Here is a 21,108-nt window from a genome sequence, read left to right on the forward strand (position 1 = left end):
CCAAATTTCAAAGGGTAACACTGTGATTTCAAGTATTTCTTTTCACAGGAAGAAACAAATTACGTTGAAAGCTGCGTTTTCTGACAAAGCAGTTAATATTTGCTATTGTTATGAATCAGCAGGGGGAGCTCTGCCAATAAACATTACAGACTAAGGATCACTGCTGCAAAAGTATTTCACGTTAGAATAAATGAATGTTTTGGTGCTAAAAGAAGTGTTCATTTTAGTTAAAATAATATTTTATTGGAAAAGTGAGATAAAGGCATATATTGTCCCAATTTCCAAAGTATTAGAATCTGAATGTAAATACATGTTTTCATAATTTTGTTCACAAATGTTATGCATGCTATATCCACATTCAGAACAGAACAGCAGAGTGACAATTTTCTGCTACTTATTTCCTTTTGCTTGTGAAGACCTGTGGAAAAACTGCAGTATACACTATTATAATTCAAGACCAACAAAAACTGCTGCCATGAAAGAAAAAGAAACACTGCTTCAGTTATAGGAAACAAGTAGGACAGCTATCATGATGTACCATGGCTAATAACTTGAGAATTTAAATTCTTCAGAAGAATAGATAGAAGATGCTGGTACTCAGACTTTCTTTTGTTCTGGTGTAAAAAAAGCCAAATACAACATGAATTGATTTAATATTTCAACACATCCTCTCCTTGCCAAAGTATCCTCTCCTTGGCAAAATTCAGGAAGATATAGATGATGAGTTTCATCCTGTTACCATTTTAATTTAAAAATGTATCAATCTTTCCACAACTTCCAAAAGCTCAGTCTCACCTATCCTCACTTACTAGAATGTTTTCAGGCTTCACCACTCCAAACAGTGTTACATAGACGTGGTCCATTGACAGAAATCAGAACTGATGACATTTGTAAAGGAAAAAAAAAAAAGAATTTCAATTATAGATTTGTTTGTTCCAAGAATAAGATAATTTTAAAGTGTAGGGCATTTTTAAAGAATAGAGGCTGGCAATTTCAGCTGAGATAAAAAAGATGTGAATAAAGATCCTCTCTAGTTATAAGTAAAGTAGCAGTTAAAATGAAAATGTTTTCATACTGCAATTTTGTGTGTCATATTTACTGATCACATTATTTTTGTCTGAGATAGAAGAGTTAAAGAAACTGTTTTGTTGTTGAGAAGCAAAACACTGAAGAGAGTGAACTGAGTCATAGTTAAACTGCTTCTTCCTTAGGTGACACTGCAACATCTGATGAGTAAGAAAACTCTGAATTTTCCAGCAAACACATGGTTGTCAAAGAATAGTGTTGACAGAGATTTTGTCTTTGAACTTCCAGTAGTGGAAGCTGGAAAACCTATCTATCCAAGTATGTATTGCACAGTTACATATATATTGGTTACTTGGTTTTCAGTATTAATGTCATCTGAATTATACTCCATCTGCTGTATATCCATAAACGTGGTCTTAGCAATCTTAAAAACAGATAGTTAGACTGAGTTTGGGAGAATATACTCCAGCAAATTAATTGCAAATCATATTTTGCAATCATACTTAACATATTTTTCTTTTGGTTATGTTCGGAAGTTGTTTTATACCATGTTTATGTCTACACTGGTGACTTGGAGCAAGCTGATACAGATTCTGCTGTTTATCTGTGTATCTATGGAAAAAGAGGAGATTCTGGTCTAAGACTTCTGCGTAAATCTGGTATACCAGTGAAATTTCGGAGAGGAAAGGTAAGTCTTTAGAAGAATTTGCTTAGCTGTGTAAACATAATTAAGTAATTTTAATTGATCTTAAAAAGTTCCTAATAAAAAAGATCAGGGACTTAGCACCTCACATGTTCAACAGAGGTTTAGCAACTAAGGAAAATCAGATGTTATGAACCCAGGAATAAATGAATGAGTAAAACCACAGGCAGGTAAAGGGGAAGAAAAATTATATTAAGAAACCCCTGGAAGCTAATGAGAAGAGCTTTCTGTGAATATAAAATATTTTCTGTCAAGGTATAATGAGTTATGGCTGGCTACAAATGAGTGCACAGAAATCATTCCATGATTTCAGATCTTAGTAAACTGCTGGCTATGTACTTCTTTTAACACATATTAGTATAGTATTGAGATTAATGCAAGGCAGTTTTGAAGTTATTTCATCATTCAATTACATCTGATCTCCTCCATAAGTAATATATATATATATCATCCTGATTTTCTGCAGTAGCGTATGGTTGAATGTCAGGAACTACTGGGCTTAATCTTCGCTCTGCTGGTGGCCTTCTTATGACCTTCTAAGATACAAGCCTGGTACTTCATTTGTGAGCTATTGAGGATTAACACTTGCATATCTAACAAATGGCATGAGGCTCTTAGATGAACAAAAACAAAACAAAAGGCAGTATATAAAATACTAGTAATAACCCATTGGAAAACTCCAGAGGTATATGTACTGTTTTAGAATATGTATTTTACATCATTACTAGTGCATTAGGTATGAAGTTTTATTCAAATTGAAATTCAGAATTTAAATGGAGTTGTCTAGGGGATTATTCTAGCTGATCTGATGGAAAATTCAACATATTTTTTATCAGTGGAATAAGGGGCTGGTTCAAAGTACAGTTTGTTATAGAAATGGGTGAACAAGACAGTGGATTGTAGGGGGAGGTAGAGCAGGGCCTGGGATATATCATTTTGTGACAAAGGCGGCTGAATGCTGACTTGAACAACATGATTGTTTTGGTTTAAACTGTCAAGGAGCTCAGCACCACACAGCCATTTATTTACTCCCCACAACGAAGGGGGAGAGAATCAGGGCACAAAACCCAAAAAACCTCATGGGTTGAGATAAAGACATTTTAACACAGCGGAAAAGTAAGGGAAAATAATTATTATGATAAAGGAATATACAAAACAAGTGATGTGCAATGCAGTTGCTCACTACCTTCTGATTGATGCCCAGGCAGACCCCAAGCAGCTGCCACCCTGCTGGCCAACTCCCCCAGTTTTTATAGCTGGGACATCCAGTATGGGACATCCCTCTGGCCAGCCTGGGCCAGCTGTCCTGGCTATTGTCCGCTTCTGGTGCACCCCCAGCCTCCTCACTGGCAGGGCAGCATGGGAAGCTGAAAAGCCCTTGGCTCTGTGTAGGCACTGCTCTGCAACAACTAAATCATCAGTCTGTTATCAACAGTTTTCATCAAAAATACAAAATGCAGCATCATATCAGCTACTAGGAAGAAAGCTAACTCTATCTCAGTTGAAATCGGGACAATATCTACCCTTTATTCCATACCACCTACACCATGCTCAGGTTCCACACTTTCCAGTACATCCCAATTAATCACCACCTTTCTTGACTTTTGATGTATATACACATATAATTCCCTTAGTCTACAGGCAATCCCTCTAACATGTCTGAATTTATTTAATCCATGACTTTGGGCCCCATCTGTCATAACAGTCTTTCAGGGCAGAAGAGATGGTGTGTGTTGTTGGATTGTTGCATGTTTGTTGTTGTTGTTGGATTGTTGCATGGCATCCTTCAGAAAGGATAGTTTGCGATCATATATCATGTATACACAAGGAAGAAGTAAAGTTGCACAGGCAATCTTAATTCTGCCATTTGCTAAGGACTGAGAATTTTACAGACATGAATTTTCCAATGTAGTTCTTTCCTTCATTTTCCTTTTACTGAAGAGTGTGATCTGGACAGTTACAAGGAGGGAGAAAAAGCTATATGCTTTTTACCATGACAAAAAGTTACCAACCTGAACCTTTCACCTGATCAACTTCATGCTCCTATTAAAACAGTCTTTGCCAACAGTAAGCACATGTCTAAACGATTAACAGTGACATGTCAGACTTCAGTTTCTTCAGGCAAAATAGAATGTAAATAGAGGAGGTGAGACCACAAAGAGCAAAGGATGAGAATGTCCGTATTTTAAATAAACTTTAACAAAGGAAATAATTGCCTGAACTGGTTCTTACCTAGAGAAGAATTGTGGTAAACAGTGAGGTACTGGAATAATAGTGAAGGGCAGTAGGCAGCATTTTGTATGATGGGTGAAAAAAAGTATTTGGGATTATTATTACATTCTGATTTTAGTTGTGTTTTCTCACTTAGTCTGATGCATAATCAAAAGACTTGACTTTTTGGATACAACCCCTTTGATACAGTCCAGCTACCAGTAAAATCAATAGGAATCTTGAGCCACTGTTAAGGGTTACATCAGGCTTTTAAAATACTGTTGCTTCCAGACTTTATTAATGTTTTGCAAGTTATGGAATGCCATCTCCTCTGTGTCCTAGGTCAATGCTTTTGAAGTGGAAGCTGTATCTCTTGGAAAACTGCAGAAGGTGCTGTTGCGCTGTGAGGCTAATTCTAAGTCCCAGTATTGGTACTGTGATAAAGTCATTGTCAGAGAAGCTGAGAACAACTTGGAATATGTTTTCAATTGCGAAAGGTAGCTTTTACAAGAATTATCTTAAATATAAGATAGATTTCTGAGGATATCTATGGTTTCAATAACAGTATGATACCAACAAATGTACTAAATGAGTATTTTCCAGAAAAAACAGATTTGGATTATTGTGCAGTTGTATAAAAACCACAAAATGTGTTGCTCCAGAATAAGTTGCTTGAGTTCATAGGCTATGGTTGATATCAAAGATTAAATTCTTAGATCTCATGGTTATATGTTCATGGGTCATGGTGACTAGATTATACAGTGTAGCCTTATTATACGAGGATCAGTGCTATAAGCATGCCTTACCTATTCAGGAAGAAAAGATAAAGCACACAAAAAGGGTCTAAGTTTTCAGTTTTGTCGTCTATCTCATGGGTATGTGCATCATTTGAGGGAAATGGAGGGAGCACAGAGAAACAATGTGACCATGTGAGAAGGCACTAGAACAAATAATATTTAAATAGAATTTAATAAATGTTATTTAATAAATGCAGGATGCCTAGTTATCTTGTCTGGATTTTTATGAATTTGTTATGTAACTTGAACAGCTTCTTGCAACTCCAGGTGTCACATCCTCAAAAGAGGAATAAAGATACCCTCTTACTTTTTTAAAACTCTCTAAAACATATGCTTCAGTCAGGAGAGAGAGAAGCTTTTTCATTCATAGCTTTTCTAAAAGGAAACACTGCCACAGAAAAAGGGTTAAAGTAGGTCAGTGTTGGGGCTCAGGGCTAGCCTCCATCTGGGCCCAAATGTAAAGCTGAAACACTCTGCTCTGTTCCAGGAGGAAAGCATTTTTGTTCTTCAGAAATCTAGTATATTAATCTTCAGCCTCACAGTTTTATTTTACACTGATATTTTATGATGCACAGTATTAACAAAATGCTGTATTTTTGCTCACTTAGCCAAAGAAATATCACCATCTTATCTGACTTAAAAAAAAATTAAAAAAAATCTGATAACTAGTTTCTGAACATCCAACAGCTGTCACTAGATTTTAGTTATACACTATGCCTTAGTTATCTTAGTTACTTTTTAACATTTGAGATTGCAGTTTATACCTGTGATCAGGTTTTATCAGATATGATACAGGTAAGCTGTGTCTAGTAAGACCAAATTTACTTCTTAGGGACTAGTTCTAACATAAATTGGTCTGTTAACGTTTTCAAGACAAAAATAAGAAACCTAAAAGACTGCAGAATTCTGTCAAATATTTGTTATTTTAGTTACATGTTCCTATGAATTGTCCTTGATCTAGCATTTCTTGGCACCTAAAGACTTAGTTGTGATACAGTAATACAGTGAAATAAGTTTGTGGCTTGTATGGTAATCTCAATCAGAGAAGTTTCTTTACAGAAATTTAGAAAGGAGAGAATTAATAAGAATGTAACAAAACAGCAACTGAAAAACAATAAACAATGGTATTCTCTTTGAATTTCTTTTTGATTTTATTTGTCAGGAAAATGTTTAGAAAATGGTTATAATTCTACTTGTCTTTGTTCTAAAGACTCTATTTATTTTTGCCTGGAAATAAAATTGCTGGAATATTTGCCAGGGATTGCATTGACCTTTTTCCTGAGGGTGTCACAACCATTTTTTGTTTATTTGCTGAACCTGTACCTGCTGTGGCAGATGTCTCTTCAGTCCTTTGCCAGGTTCATGCTACTCCTTGGTGTGAACTTGTCAGGTAGGGTTGGTGGGAAGGGGCGGGGGGGCACCCAGGAGTAGAACTCTGGCACTGTCTGGAGATGAGGCTTCAGAGACTGCTCACTTGAGACTTGCAAAGACTTTTGCACCTTTAATGCATGTACACCACCTGGTAAGCAACAGAACCGCACAGAACCTGATGACTGGATATAGAGGGTAAAGGAAGGGAGGCCTCTGCAGGTGGGATGGGCAAGCATGTGTGCCACAGCTGAATGGTGTTGTGTCGTTGTTAGGGACATGGAGAACAATACACTTGCAGCTTTGTATCTTCTTGTTAGCCTGCTCAGGCTCTCATGGACCTGAAACTATGACTATGGAGAGAACGGTGCTGCTGCTGTTATGCATGCCAGGGACAGCTCCTTTTCCTCTGGGCTTTTCTATACAACCTGTCCAGTTTATGACGGTTTGCAGACAGGCTTCATAGGAGACTGAAGGAATTAGATCATTCCTGGAGAGTCCATGGGAGTGGGCCTAACAAAGAAAAAACAGCAGCCCAGAAGCTTAATTAATGCATTTTTATTCTGTAGAAGAGCGGTGTGTGTCTGTGCATGTGTGCGCGTTTTTTGGTTGGTTTTACCAAGCAGGAGGAAACTAAAAAAGTTGGTAATATATGTTCTAAATAAAAGGATTCAAAATAGTCATTAGCCTAGTGTATCAAGACTAGAAACCTAGCCAACATATGCCTTCATTTATATTTCTTCAGACTCATCTATTTGTCCTCAACTGGTAGGGAGAAAAAGGAAGTGCAGAATTTGTTTCCATCTTTGTTTTTATCACTGAACTTTGAATCTTTGAATTCACAATATAGCACGATAGATACACAAAAATTGTAATTAGCATTCAGACTATAGTACTGTTCCCCCCCCCCTCCCCCCAATGTTCTTTTTAGCTGTACAAATAAATATTATTGTGCCACATGAGTCCCTTAGGGACAGAGGTATATTTTTATGTTTTCACAGCTCTTACATTTGCACAACTATAATTTCTTTGTTGGGTCAAATCCTAAATTTCTACTTTAACATCTATCAAATCAGCTACTGAAGTTTTTAGAGGTTGTATACCCTTGCTGTCCCCTTGTATTTGGTATGAAAATAAAATGCAGATAATTCACTTATATTGCCATATGGTGGAGAAAAAACTGATTCCTACTGGCTTTCTTATATTTTTTTTTCTCTTGTTTTTAGGTGGCTTCCATTTATGTCCCAAGGTGTAATTCATTCAGAAATTGATCTGTATCCTCAAGGTAAGTTTTAGTGTTACTCTATGGAAGTGTTATCAGTAAGTTATAATTTCTTCCTCTGAAGAAATTTAGGCTGAACTTAGACATTGAATATCAGAGTTAACCATTTTGTGGCTTCCTTTGTTATATTTTTAAGAGCGTACAGTTTGTATTTATATTGCATGATGGATATAGGTATTAGTGAGGAAGTAAGGGACGGAAAGTTTTCTTGTATTGGCATGAAGGCTTGAATCCAAAATGTCCTTCATCTCTTCTTTCAAATCTTTTCTTTAACATTGAAGGATAGATCCTTTATTAACTGCATTTTTGTTATATTTTGGCAGAAATTCAAGTAAATCAGCAGCTGAAAATGCAACAAGAAACAAATGGTAAATACTCTCGTCTTCTGTCTTTAATGAAGACTATTTCTATTTCAGAACTAATTGCTTTACACACTTATTGCCATTTATATTTATTTTAAAACATGAATTACAGCACACTGTTTTAATATTTAGTAAACTTTGAACTTCACATTCTAATTTAAATAATAAATTACTTTATTTATGCTTTTTCTTATTCCGTATTTTTTCTTTCCAATAATGTTAATTTTTTCTCTGTTTACTTGGAAATTCACATTTTTTTTCTATTATTTTCTTGTTATCTATCTTAATTTCTGCTTTTTTAGTTAACATTTTACACCATGATTCTTTCTCCCGGATTACATATAGGTTTGTACTCATCATTAGCTTTACATTTTCTGTTTCACTTGTGATTTCATATTTGTTCATGTTGACTTTTCCATCCTCACAACCAGTGCAGATTAAATTATGTATCTTAATAACACATAACCTTTTCTCAGCTGTGAGAAGTGCTGTAGGTTGAACAACAATTTGTAAGATGTCAGGAGAAAGTTTGAAAATGTTTATTCATACATTATTATATCCATGGAGACACAAATAATTTGTTTTAAATGGCATCTCAATGGAAAGTCATTAATTATAAATTTTGTATGTAGTTATTTTTACAAATTATATTCGAATCCCATTCTCTTCTTAAAATCCTTATTTTGAATGAAAACTATATTTGTCCTTGCTCCTTTCTATGTCTTTTTTCAGAAGGTTTGTATTTTCAATCTGTTCATCAGTCTTTGTGTCTTACCTGTTCTGCTTGCCTAGATTCCATGAGGCCTGCACCTATAGATCCTTCTGTACATAATTCAAATCAGTCTGCAGAGTCCTTGAATTTACAGATCTCTACTTTGTGTCATTTAAGCTACGCTTGTCTGGATGTATATTAAAACCTGCAACAGACACAAATTGCTTTATCAACCTAACAAAAAAATGACAACAAGAGGGAGTAGATTAAGAGTATATTTAATTGGCTTATCTTCAATGGAGGTGGACTTGCAATTTTGATCACAGCACTCTGAGTTGGTGAGAGAAATATCTTTGTGCTGTCCAGAAGACCTAGTCAGCTTTGTCATTGGCAAAACTTATCTGCTGTCAAAACAGGTCTGTTTTAAAGAAACATAAAATGGATTTGTTGCAAATGTCCTCAGTCAGAGTTGGGTAGCCAAAAGTATATGCACCAAATAGCTTAATGTCTGGGACACTTCCTGAAATAAGAAACAGCGAGAAAGAGACCTGAAGCTGGGTATCCCATTCCTAATGGGAATGCTGTGATTACTGAATGAGTGGCTGACCTGAGATTTTGTTCACTTTTTTTTCCCATGAGTTTATATAAATATCAAAATTTCATTCTGTCTTTATTTTTTATTTTTTTCTCAAACAGAATTATTTTCTGGGCAGTAGAACTTTCTAGTGTATTGTACTGTTTCTAATCTGTAAAGAAAAAAAAAAAAGAAAAAAATATCTAGAAAATCCCCTGTGGTAAGGTACCATTTTCTGACATCCCTGGGCATACACTTGGTGTCAGGTTGAACCTTTCCTCCATGTATCCTAAACGAAAGTCATCTCTTTAAACATTTTTTCATATTATTTTCTCCTCAGTGTGTAATCCTCATCAGTAATTAAGAAGCAATTGGTCTTCTACCTCATCAGAACAAAACCTAGCTTTTTATGCCAAAGAGAACGAGAATTACGTGTTTGCAATATTTACCATTTCCAGTTTTTATTTGTAACCATGAAGGAATGCCATGAGAATTTCTGGCATCAAGGAGATAAGAAAATTTAGGATCCTTCTCCTATACTTATATTTTCCTTCAAACACAAAGTCCTGTTTTCAGAAAAATTAAAAGCCTCAAAGTCAATATAGAGGAGTACAAGCTAAATTTTTTTATCATCATATTTTTTGGGGGATGTTTGGTTCCTTTTTTACCTTGAGAGTTGCATTGCATTCAGACTGTTTTACTGATACTACACTTACCCTTTGGAGGCAGCACTGTAGCTAGCTAAAATATATGGTCTCAAGAGTACTAACTGTTGTTTTGACGCTGTTTTGCTTAACAAAAGAGAGACTTAGAGAGAGCATAATAGAACAGAAAAGGCCATCAAAAACACTTGAGGTACGATAAATCAGACAGTGAACAAGTCCAAAATAAAATAAATTCATTTTGCCTCTTTTAAAATTATTGATTATTTCTGAATGAATTTTGAATTTTTCACTGTATTAGAGGAGTAGTGGTCATATTTTATCCTTTGTCTATACCATTTTTCATAAGCATGAAGTTGTCCTTATTTTCCAGCCACATAGTCTGAAGTGACATATTTTAAAGAAATTAATATTATACTGCTGGAAAACAGTAGAGGCTGACTTTTTTGGTAAATGAGCTCTTTGAAGGGGCAAGGAGCCTCCTGCCTTATGATCTTTGCTTCTGCCCTCAGTGTATAGAAGCTGTTCACCTTTCTAATTGATGTTAAACCTTTTGTAGTCTGGTGCTATAGTTCTTTTGTCAAGAAAGTGGGTATATAGAGAAAGCTGTAGGGTTTTAAATTGTCTAAGGCACAGAAGGGAAGAGGTTGTTACAAGCTGGAGACTGACAAGTTTCAATGGAAAATATGGTGATTCACTTCCTTATGTGTATCCAAAAATCTTCTGTCACTTTTCAGAACGAGGGTTCAGCCAGACCTCAAGAATTTGGAAAACAGGACATGAAACTTCCTTGCTCCAGTTCAGTCTTCATGGGACAAATTACTAATGGATAACGGGGCTGGCCCAAGATGTACACTTCTGTCAGACAACAGATTTAATTCATTCAGGCACTACCAGACATCCTTCTATTAATAAAACTGCAGTGTACACTGTGGCATTTATTTATAAGATGACTGTGGGCTGGTATTTCATTTGTTGTTTGCCTTGCACAGAATGAATTAAAGTCACTAAGTGGAAGTTGTTTCACACAAGCAAAAGCTGAAATAAAAAGAGAGGTGGAGAGCATCCAATCCCAGCTTTTCAGATGTAGAAACGCATTTTCCAATTATGTATAGTTGTTTTTCCTCAATTAGATTTATATTAAGCTACTTTCAGATACTTACATAACTTGTGTGCATTTTCTGGAGACAGAAGACATTTTAGCATCAGGGAAGCTTTATACAAAATGATTTTCTAAAAAGTCCTCTTTTAGTTTTAGATTTTTCTCCAAAATCATTTCTTTCATGCCAATTTCAATGTCATGCCTCCACCCAAGCAAACAGAGCTCTTGCTGATGTATATAAAATGAAAAATTGTATGCTGTTGGGATGCTTTGATACTTTTTCTTGTTGCATTTCTTGTTTATACTTTTTGTCATAAACCAAATTCTGGAGGATGAGCTTTTTCTGTGACAGGGGTATTGCTAGAAATCTTGCCAGGCACAGCGTTCATATTTCCAGCATTAAAGATTGATGAGGATTGCAATGTACTAAAGTTACACACCTTATCTGAGTTTGAATGATGTAGTATTTAGCCAGCCTTCTATTGCTACTCCTAGCATCGTTACTTTTTAAGTGCACATTGGTTACAGTTCCTGGGTTAAAATATGCTTTTATTTATATCATCTAAGTAACTTGCTACATATCAGTAATGGTTATAAAAGCATTTTTATTTTATTTTTACTTTGCAGAAGGAGACTGGAAGATTACTGTAGTCACTGGGGATTTTGAAACAGCTGGCACAACAGCAACAGTATCCCTTTACGCTTACGGAGAAAAGAAAGCTTCTGGTCCTATTATTTTGGGATCTGGGAAACACCAGCTGTTTAATCCCAACAGTGAAGATACATTTAAGGTACAGTATGGTTTTTACATAAACACTGGGGAATTCAAAACATATGCAAAATAGCTTTTCTCAAAACTGGAAAATAATGATAACAAAAAGGATTCAAAGCAATATGTGTATAAAAGAGTCATTTAACATTTCTGAGGGAGCGGTGGACTTTTATGATAGTAAGATTTGAATCAGCAAATGTATTCAGAACTGCATCAAGCAGACACGCCTCTCTCAGAATCTGCTTCATACTTGCATTTGCTTGATGTGCTAGTTTTAACTAGACATTGTTCGTTTGCAGACTGAAAGAAATTTCTTTGTTTGTTCGTTGTGTTGAAATAATAAGCTATGGCTAGTATTACACAGCCATTTTTCGAAGCATCCACTGTAAATTCTTCCATGGGCTTCTTCAAGGTTTCACTGACAGACACACTCATGCAAGCCTTTTCTTGGATCAGATAAGGAAAGGGAGGAAGGATAGAGACTAGAGTCAAGTTGTACCTGGTTGGTTAACTCAGGTCATTTAGACTAGCAATGTCCTACTTCTCCAAGGAAAAGGGAAGGGACTGTAACCGTGAAAGATGCTTCAGAAGCCTGAAATTTCCCAGGGAGTTTCCAACTTCCTACAAGTTCCTCTAGTTCCTTAGGACTCTACCTGTTGCAATTGTTAACACTGTAATATATAATTTAGGTTGAAATAATTTATGCATAATAAACAAATGGAGAATCAGCAACAGATGTGACAGAAAGTCACACCTTTTTTTTTTTCTTTTTCAGTTTGAAGTGTAAATATGTAAGTTCTTGCAGATGCAAGTCAATGGTGGCCTTCACTTTATTTTTATTTAAGTTGCTAATGACTTGGCTAAAGTTTCCAAATAATGCTGGGTTAAAATTATCTAGTATCAAAACAGGAAAGTGTAATCAGTGTTCATCTGCCCTTCTGAGAGATATTTCTGTCAATATTCTTTTGGCAGCAACGCCACTTTCTGAGGTGGGAGGCTTTTCTTTTGAAATCTGTCTTTCCAGATATGACTTCTTGTAAGCATTTAGTTTGATGAAGCACATGCCTAATGCACTTGAGAAACTATCCATCTTTCCATTTTTTTTACATATTATATAATGTGATATGGAGGGGAGGCAGAGTGGGGCAACCAAACGCGCAAGATATCTAATGCCAGGGAGAGGCACACAGCTACTTTAACTCTGCTTCTGCTGGATCCTGTGTCTACAGTGCAGGGAGTTATTTCTCAGCATAGGAATTTCTGGCTGAGAGAAGAAAAAAAAACCAAAACCACACAACACTGCTTATGGAGAAGCAAGTGTCTGCCTTCTTTTTGCTGTTACTCTCACAGTACAAACTGAAGCAGATATCTTTTTTCAGTCCTGGTGAGGAGAAGACCCTACACATTTCAGCCTCAGCTTTACATCAGAAAAAAAGACTGAGAGTCAAAACAAGTTTCCCAGATCCTTGGTCTATCCTCATACCTGTGGGGTTGTTGATCGGTACTGGCTAATCCTCAGCTAAGGGAATGAAAAATGAAGTGATCTCTTCCCCAGATATTTCTCTGCAGTTGTCAATGAGAAATTCCATCAGGAACTTCGCCTGCACACATAAAACCATTGGTTTCAACACATATGGCTGAAAATTTATCCAACAGCCTTTCCCATCCTGAGCCTTTTGCACAGAAAGTTGTAGCTTCTAGGAATCTCTTCCACAAGCATTTGCTCAAGAGATGAGGCAGCGAGGTACCTATGAACAGCAAAGCTCTGATGGGCCCTGAAGGCTGCAGCTCCTTGGTAAATTCAGCCTGTCTTGTCAGTTGCCTGCTTCACTGTTTCCAGATGGAGTAGTTTGTCCTCAGATGGGCTCAGCAGATTTGTCTCAATGTAGATGGCAATGCTACTGTAGCTCATCCTGCTGGCTGAGAAGTTGGAGCAAGTTGGCTGGTGTGGTGGAACAAGGAGAGCAACTGCTTGAGGAGGACAAGAGTGGCTCTCGGCAATTTGTCAGCCACTGTGAGGTAACACAAACATAGCATTAATAAATTAGATGTTACCATCATATGTCACCCAGGCTTTTCTAAGGCACATAGCTATGTAGCTATGTTGCATAGCTTTCAAGGTGCTCTAAGCAAGCTACTGGCTTCCATGCTCCTGTACCTCAGGTAGGAGGCACATAATTGTTTCCCAGCTCCTGATTTCACACAAGCCTACTCAAGGGAAGCCTACTTGTCCATGCCTGGTCTAGAGCAGAAAACACAACTTCTTTTAAAAGGAGACCATTGATCTTCAAGCAAGCCCCTGGCCTCTACCAGCCCCTCTGTAGTAGGCAGGCTGCTGGCTAAACTTACTCTTTCATTCCAACTGCTCTTCCTTGCTTGGCTTCTTCAGAGGCCATGTCCAGTTTAGGAGGAAATCCTGCAGTGCCCAAAGCTCCAACTGAAGCTTTGAACACTCCCGTTAGGACCACCAGGAGCACCCCTGAGACTCTGGCTCATGAGGAGGTGGGTGGGAGGCAGCTACCTGCGGGTACCTGCCCATCAGCACTGAGAGAGCAGGCAGCTGCTGGGCTCCATGCCAAGCAAACTCCCATTCCTCTAATAACTGGTCCTAGCTCTTCTGTGCTTTCTGGTCACCCCAAAACCTCTGTGTGTCTCCCTGAGGAGGCTACAGTGAAAGAAACTGAAACTAGTTTTCCATGGACATGCCAAAAATCAGGGGCAGAGCAAGAGGAACAGAAAAGCAGACAGGACAGAAAGACACCAGGTGCAGAACTCAGCCTGACTGTAAGCAGCGTTTGGCTACACTGTGGCTTTAGCTTGGGGTCCCAGATAAGCCTAATGCAGCCCCTGAAGTGGGCCCCTGAGGGGCAGCAAGGACCTCTTACAGCTCCAGGTCACCACCTTCACAATGAGTGCCAGAAGATGTGCGGGCTGGCTTTGCAGGCCCACATCTCCTCCACTGGAGGGCCAGGTGCAGGAGAACGTGACCACAAAGAGCCATGCTGAGGAGCACATCTCCTTCTGTTCTTCAGGCTCTGGGTTACCTCCTGTGGAGCTGCCTCGCAAACAGAGGCAACCAGGGCCAGGCCACTGCCCCAGACCTGAGGTCTGGGAAGGAGCCAGAGGTGGCAGGCCAAGGACCTGGCCTGCAGGCCTGGACGGGTACAAGTGTGTGCTAGGGGCAGACAGCCCAATCACCCGTCCCCTGTGCTCCTTGGTACCTCTTCTGGGGACACTGCCTCTCAGGAGAAGCCAGAGTGATGGTGGCCCCTTGCTGGGCTTGCTTACCTGGATGGGCTGGGGCAGCATGCCACAGAGAGCTGCCAGGGCTGGCCCAAGTGTGCCCTTCTGCATCCAGAGCCTGATGTCCCTGGTGCCTCTGCAGCAGTCAAAATGCATTGCTGAGCAAAGGGCCAGGGCAGCCCCTGCCTCCTCCTGGGGCTTTCTCCTGCTTGCAAACGGGAACAAAATAAAAATCCCCAAGTGAAAATCATCTGGCAAGTGCTCTTGGACCTTTCCTGGTGCGCAGTGCAGTGCTGAATGGTGTGGCAGGACATGCAGGGAGACAGCATTTAGAGCCACAGCTCAGACTCAATGGTTTCTGAGGTTCCTGAAAGCAAGTATGTAAGGACAGCCCGTCCCCACCCTGCATTGCCCTGCTGATGCTCTGCTCCAAGGGCTGGCAGCAGCAGAGGCTGTGTGTCCTCGGAGAAGCATTCAGCTGCCACAGCCCATAGGCTTTGCTTTCTCTTGCAGGGAACATCTTTACTTGCAGCGCCAAACCTGCATGGAGACACTCACAGGACAAATGAGCACAGCCACTCCCCACATAGGCACTGTCCCATTGCCACTGAGTGCAAGGGAGAGGCACTATTTGGGAATGAGGGAGCCTGAGGGCTCAGGTTTCTCCTGCACAGTGATGAGGACTGACCTGCTCTGTAGGAAGCGCAGCAGCAGCTCCAGTTCAGCAGAAGTGCCTGCTTGCAAGAGGAGGAAAGAAAGCCATTCCTGCCTTTCTTCAGGCACTCAGCTGACAGAGCTGAAACAGGAAAGACACCCACAAAATGGCGGCAGCTGACTCCCTCACCAGCAGTTCAATGGAGAGAAGGCGGGTCACCCTGACCCCACTTCACTCCTCCTGCTGGCCTGGGAAGGCCCAGAGAAAGAGCTCTGTAAGACCCAGGCTGCTTTTTCTCTCTCCTGCTGGCCAGGGGACTCTTAAAAGTGGTCCCCAAACCCCCAGCTACAGCCCAGCAGCCAAGCAGAGAGCAGCACTCCCTGGAGAGCTCCGGCCTGCAGTGTGCTCAGGCTGCTTCCCTGCACCTCTCCCTGATGGGAAGAGCGGAAAAAGAGGCTTTCTGTTCCTGCTCCCCAGAGAAACATGCTTACAGGCGCTCTACCTGCAGCAGTGGGAACTGCAATAATTCAGTGTAATGTAATAGAAAAAAAAAGACAATCGTCATCCACAAAACCAGTCAATATACTGGGTCATTTCAAAATCTCTTTGGCCACAGGTGTAATTACAAAGAAATGACAAATGTCCCACCAAAAACAAACAAAAAAAAAAAAAGAGACAAAACTGTACTGGAATGATCTTAATTAAAAAACAATATTAGTAGTTGCATAAAAAGTACAGTCAACTGCATAGTAACTGGGTTTCCTAAAAGTAAATCATAAATATTCAGTAACGTAAAAAGTCATGAAAAAATAAAGTTATTAAAACTTGAGTAAATCAAAGTGTACTCTTCTGTATGCTCCTGAGATTTTGTTGCTCATCTAGAACTTGATTTTGATGTTGCTTGCATTACAGTATAAAGGCAGTATAACATCATTAAATTTGGTTACCTCTGATTACTGGTTTTGTAAATTAGCTTAAAAACTGTTTCACCTCCAGTATAATGGAGGTAGAATGTAACAGTGCCCTTAGAGACTTCGATCTGAGTGCAGCATATGAAATTCACTGAAGATAATTTAGAGTTGTGTAACAGGAAGAGTTATTATTTCCAACTGGAGTCTTTGGTTCTAGGTTCTCACAAGATAGTTGTGTGTAAACTGTCCTATATTTGCTCTTGTGGCTTTGATATTTTCCAACCAGATGGGAAAGTCAGGGAAGAACAATATGGGAAGGGGAAAGAAAAGGAATTTAAATTTGATGGATTTCCCCTTCTGCTCTATAATTGTTCCAGTGTGTTCAAAGGATCTACTTCTAGGCTATGGCTTTCTGATTCTGTTACTATTCAGGCATAATTTTTAGGGAATAATTTTTCTGTTGAGAGTCATTCCCCCTCCAACAGAGGGACATCAATCTACTGTAAGTTACAGCTTCTATCAGAACTCTGATATGTTTCCAGCATTTTCCTCTGGTGTCATAACAGTCTCTGAGTATTTCTCAGTATTTTGAAAATACTGATTTTGGCAGTATGTTGAGTTGCTCAAGACACTGAAACTTTAATTATATTGTAAATTACATTCTCCAGAGCTGTGTATTCTGCATCGTCATTCTTTGAAGCATGGTGAATTATCTTTTATGAGTGTACACATTGTTTGATAAAGAAATGCTTTTCACGTTTTATTTTAATGTTTGGTTATGCCAAATATTCCCTTCTGTGTCCCAAAGAGAAGTGAGCAGAAGCCTGTAAGCCTATTATCTTCCCTAAAAGCCAGCTACAATGTCTCGATTTTTATTATTTCTACACAGAATAATTCCCTACAAGTTCCGCTCTTCTAGTAATAATGAAGTCAGTAAAAGCACTGGCTGATTCAGTAATTCTACTTTCAAAATACTGTATCCTAGCCTTACTCAGAGTGGCAGGACTTAGCTCCTCCTTAGCAAGGATTCTCCCATGCCTTGCCTTGTGACATTTGCTTCATTGTCAGTTTTGGAGTCTCTTTAGGGCAATGTTAGTCCTACTGTCCTCAACGCATTGTCAAATTCATCTTCACTGACAACATATTAAGCTATTAAGAGTATTGGATTTTTTTTTCCTAAGAAATATTAAAAATTTTCACTATAGTGAAGATATTTTACAGTCAGTGGCTGTCTTTGTAAGGAGGATGGTTGTTCCATGTTTGCAAGTGTGGAACATGCATGATATTTCAGGAGAATTGGACATTGGAATCCATCACAGGTGTGAATTGTGCTCCATGAGTGTTTCTATAGCTCGTGAAGCTGGCCTCATAACCAGTTACACTATTTAAGGTTTCTTCATTTGTATGAAGCACCCTTTAAACACAGATTTTATTTAATTTATATAGTCTATTACAGCAAAATGTCGGAGAATAATTAGGTAGATGAAAAGCAAGGCTCCTACTAATATTTGGAGAGACACTTGATCATTAAGTTTAACAAATACAGTATTCCTGTGATGAAGTTGCTAGAGGTGTTAAAACCAGCTTTTTTCCTTCTACTTATATGTACGTTGTTTGTGAAGAATTGTGTTCATCCAGTGCACCTTATGCTGTATTGCATCACATGCTGGCTTTATACTTAAAAGATTATTTGTTGTTTTTCATTTTGGTTTCCTTCACTTTGCATAAAAGTATCAGTTGTTTTAAGTAATCTGTGCATTAATAATTAACATTACTTCCTTTAGAATCAGCCTTACAGACTATAAGAATTTGTCATGTTTCAGTGCATGTCTTTCATTCCTGTACCTTGGATTCATATTCATTGTTTCATCAGTCAAAACTGAGATGTCTAAAGTAAAATGAGAAGCAGTGCAGGGAAAACCAAATGTTATAAAATAGGTTGTAACAAATCCATTTTCATGCTTTTCCTCCCATTGTTAAAATAAAAGAGCTTGTAATGAGCTCAGTGAGAATTCTTCCTGAGTGGGAAGATTGTAAAAGTGACTGTGAGCACTAATGTAGCTATCCACTCTCTTAACCATGGGACTGCTGATGCCTAAAAGCTAGGCATAGCTTGTGTCCTGCTATTTTCCAGCTGTCCCTGTTTGCCATAATGGCCACTTAGGTCCAGAGACTGTTGAATAAAACTTAGAGCAACCCAGGCTTTAGTCAGATATGCTTAAGGCAGCATAAAACAGACATATTGCTAGCTTTAACTCCACTTGAAACTGTCCATCTCTCTACTAAATCTGTATGATAACAACATGAACCTCATTCCTTACTGAGATAAAAGGGAGAAGTATGTAAAACTATCTCCAGCAGCTACAGGCTGTGCACAAAGCAAAATTTATCTGGTTCCAAGAAAGCAACGTAGAAGGATTGTAAAGAGCTCGCAGACAACCTTGGAGAAGAGCACAATTCAAGTCATCTTCAAGAAATGAGGGGGAGTGAACATGGTGTTGCTTCTTCAGTAATTTTGCAGTATGGGTTCTATAGTATGAGCATATATATTCCATTTTAGGTAGTTTCTTGAGGACTTTTATGTCCTGTTACTCAATTTCAGGTTCAGTCTTTCAGCCATCTATGTATAATTCCCCTCCACCACTATCTTATAACATTGCAACTCCAAGGTGAAAACATATTGAAAAAACCCTGTTGGTGTCCCATGTGAGTCCTCTCTCTCAGTTTACACTGTCAGTTTAGTCTCCCTGGTCAGCTTCAGGCAGTTGTATCTGAGATTTTGTGACTTTAGTGTCCTTTGCTAAGGGTCTCCCTGTTAAGATCTCCCTTATTTTCCTGTGCCAAGGGCTCAAATTCAGACATCCATACTCCTGTCTTGCCTTCCCCTCTGCCATTTTCTAGTTTATTTGTATCCATATGCCTCCCATCATCTCAGTATCTGAGCACTTTTCAGAAGTGAGAAGTATGACTAATGATTATGGCTTATTCTCTCATTCTTAACTCTTAAAAATCAGTTTTTTTATGGGCTTGGCATGACTTTATAAAGATAATATACACTTTTAAAAGTACAGGGCTTATGCTAAATATAGTGAGATCAATGCACCTTGCACTGAAACAGAGATGATAATGTTTGTGGTGGTTTCTACTTAACATGGCCAGCTCTTTGGCAGTCTGTCTTCTGTGAAAATGATTTACACTGTGCACTGTAGGGATTTCTTAGTACCATGGATGTTGAATCTGGTTCTCACCTCAGATATGATGATGTCAATAAGGTGACTCCATTGCACTGAGGTCTGCAGAACTGAAGAATAGTTGAGGTTAGAAAGTCCTACCTCCCTGCTCAAAGCAGGGTCAGCTAGACCAGGTTGCTCAGGACTTTGTCTGCTCAGATTTTTAACATCTCCCAAGCCGGAGATATCTCTACAACCTCTCTGAACCTCTCTGGATAATTTGTTCCAATGTTTGACCACTCTCATCCTTTTTAATTTTTTTTTCCATATGTTTAAGTGGTTTTATATTTCCATATAAATATTTCTACTAGTGCCAATTGCCTCTCGTCTTGTCATGGGGTACCACAGAAAAGAGCTTGACTCTGGCCTTTTTACCTTCTCCCTTCAGGTATTTATGCACATTGATAACATACCCCCTGAGTTCTTCTCTTCTCCAGGCTGACGAGTTACAGCTCTCTCAGCCTTTTCTTATATCAGAGGTGCTTCAGTCCCTTTGTCATCTTCATGGTCTTTCACTGGACTCTTTCAGTATGTCCATGCCTCTTGTACTGGGGGGCCCAGAACTGGATGCAGCACTCCAGATTTGTCTCATCAAGGCTGAGTGGAGGAAAAGGATCTCTTCCCTTGACCTGCTAGCTGTGCTCTTCCTTCTTCAGCACCTAAGGTTATTGGCCTTCCTTACATCAGGATAAAAAAATATCCTTTACTCCCTAGGAAGGCAACACAGAAAGCCTGATGTGCTCCCAGTAGCCTACACAGTTGAGAGAAGGCACTGTATTCAACTGTTGGATGTCGTATTTTTTTCAGGGCTTATGACTTCATGCCTGAGTGATAAATATTGCTGTAAATCCACCAGGCGATGACAGACATATTTTTCAGAGGTCGGTTCATAGTCTGCCAGGTTATTACAGAATCAATGGTCAAAAGGAAAGTAAATCAGAGATCCACTCTTACTCCAAGGTTTTGGATAGAGGTGACTGTTCTGTATGTACCTTCTCTTAAATGAGTCTTCATGAATCTTCAGACTGTTCAAAGCATTGTTATGTGCTCACCAGCATAATCTTTCTTATGATCCATCAATTCTTCATTCATAAGGTGCTCTCATCCAATCACAGCATCATCCTGTTAGCATGATGTGTGTGCATGTGGTGAAGGTTAAGTAGAACTTAAGTTTTCCTACATGGCCAGACCTTTGTTGAGCTTTATTACAGCCAGTGCTAGGCTGTATTTCAGTTCACATCCTCTGGTAGGCAGTGTTTTAATTCCCCATCTATTGTCAAAAGTTTGACATCCAGTAAAATACTCCTGGTCTAACTTGGAAAACTGCCAACCACTCAAAAAAATCTCAGTTATGGAAGTAGCTACATTCTCCTAATACAGAAGTTTCATGCTTATTTTTAAGGCCTGACACCCTGATACTCTAAATACTTGGAGCTGGCATAACTATCCACAATGAGAATGAAAAGAGTTCTTCCACATCTTTAATGTTATTCTTAAA

The 21,108-nt window shown here is 38.8% G+C and overlaps 1 protein-coding gene across 1 annotated transcript in view; it reads left to right on the forward strand.

Annotated features, from left to right (window-relative positions):
* The window catches only part of RP1 (RP1 axonemal microtubule associated), a 221,968-nt gene that overhangs the window by 83,559 nt on the left and 117,301 nt on the right, over nt 1–21,108 (forward strand). The window contains 6 exon segments of the mRNA XM_048072444.2: nt 1,212–1,344; nt 1,563–1,714; nt 4,283–4,437; nt 7,332–7,390; nt 7,711–7,755; nt 11,427–11,590. Of these exon segments, the coding sequence (XP_047928401.2) occupies nt 1,212–1,344; nt 1,563–1,714; nt 4,283–4,437; nt 7,332–7,390; nt 7,711–7,755; nt 11,427–11,590 (708 nt within the window).

Source organism: Anser cygnoides, chromosome 2 (assembly GCF_040182565.1).
Source record: "Anser cygnoides isolate HZ-2024a breed goose chromosome 2, Taihu_goose_T2T_genome, whole genome shotgun sequence".
Classification (NCBI taxonomy): domain Eukaryota; kingdom Metazoa; phylum Chordata; class Aves; order Anseriformes; family Anatidae; genus Anser; species Anser cygnoides.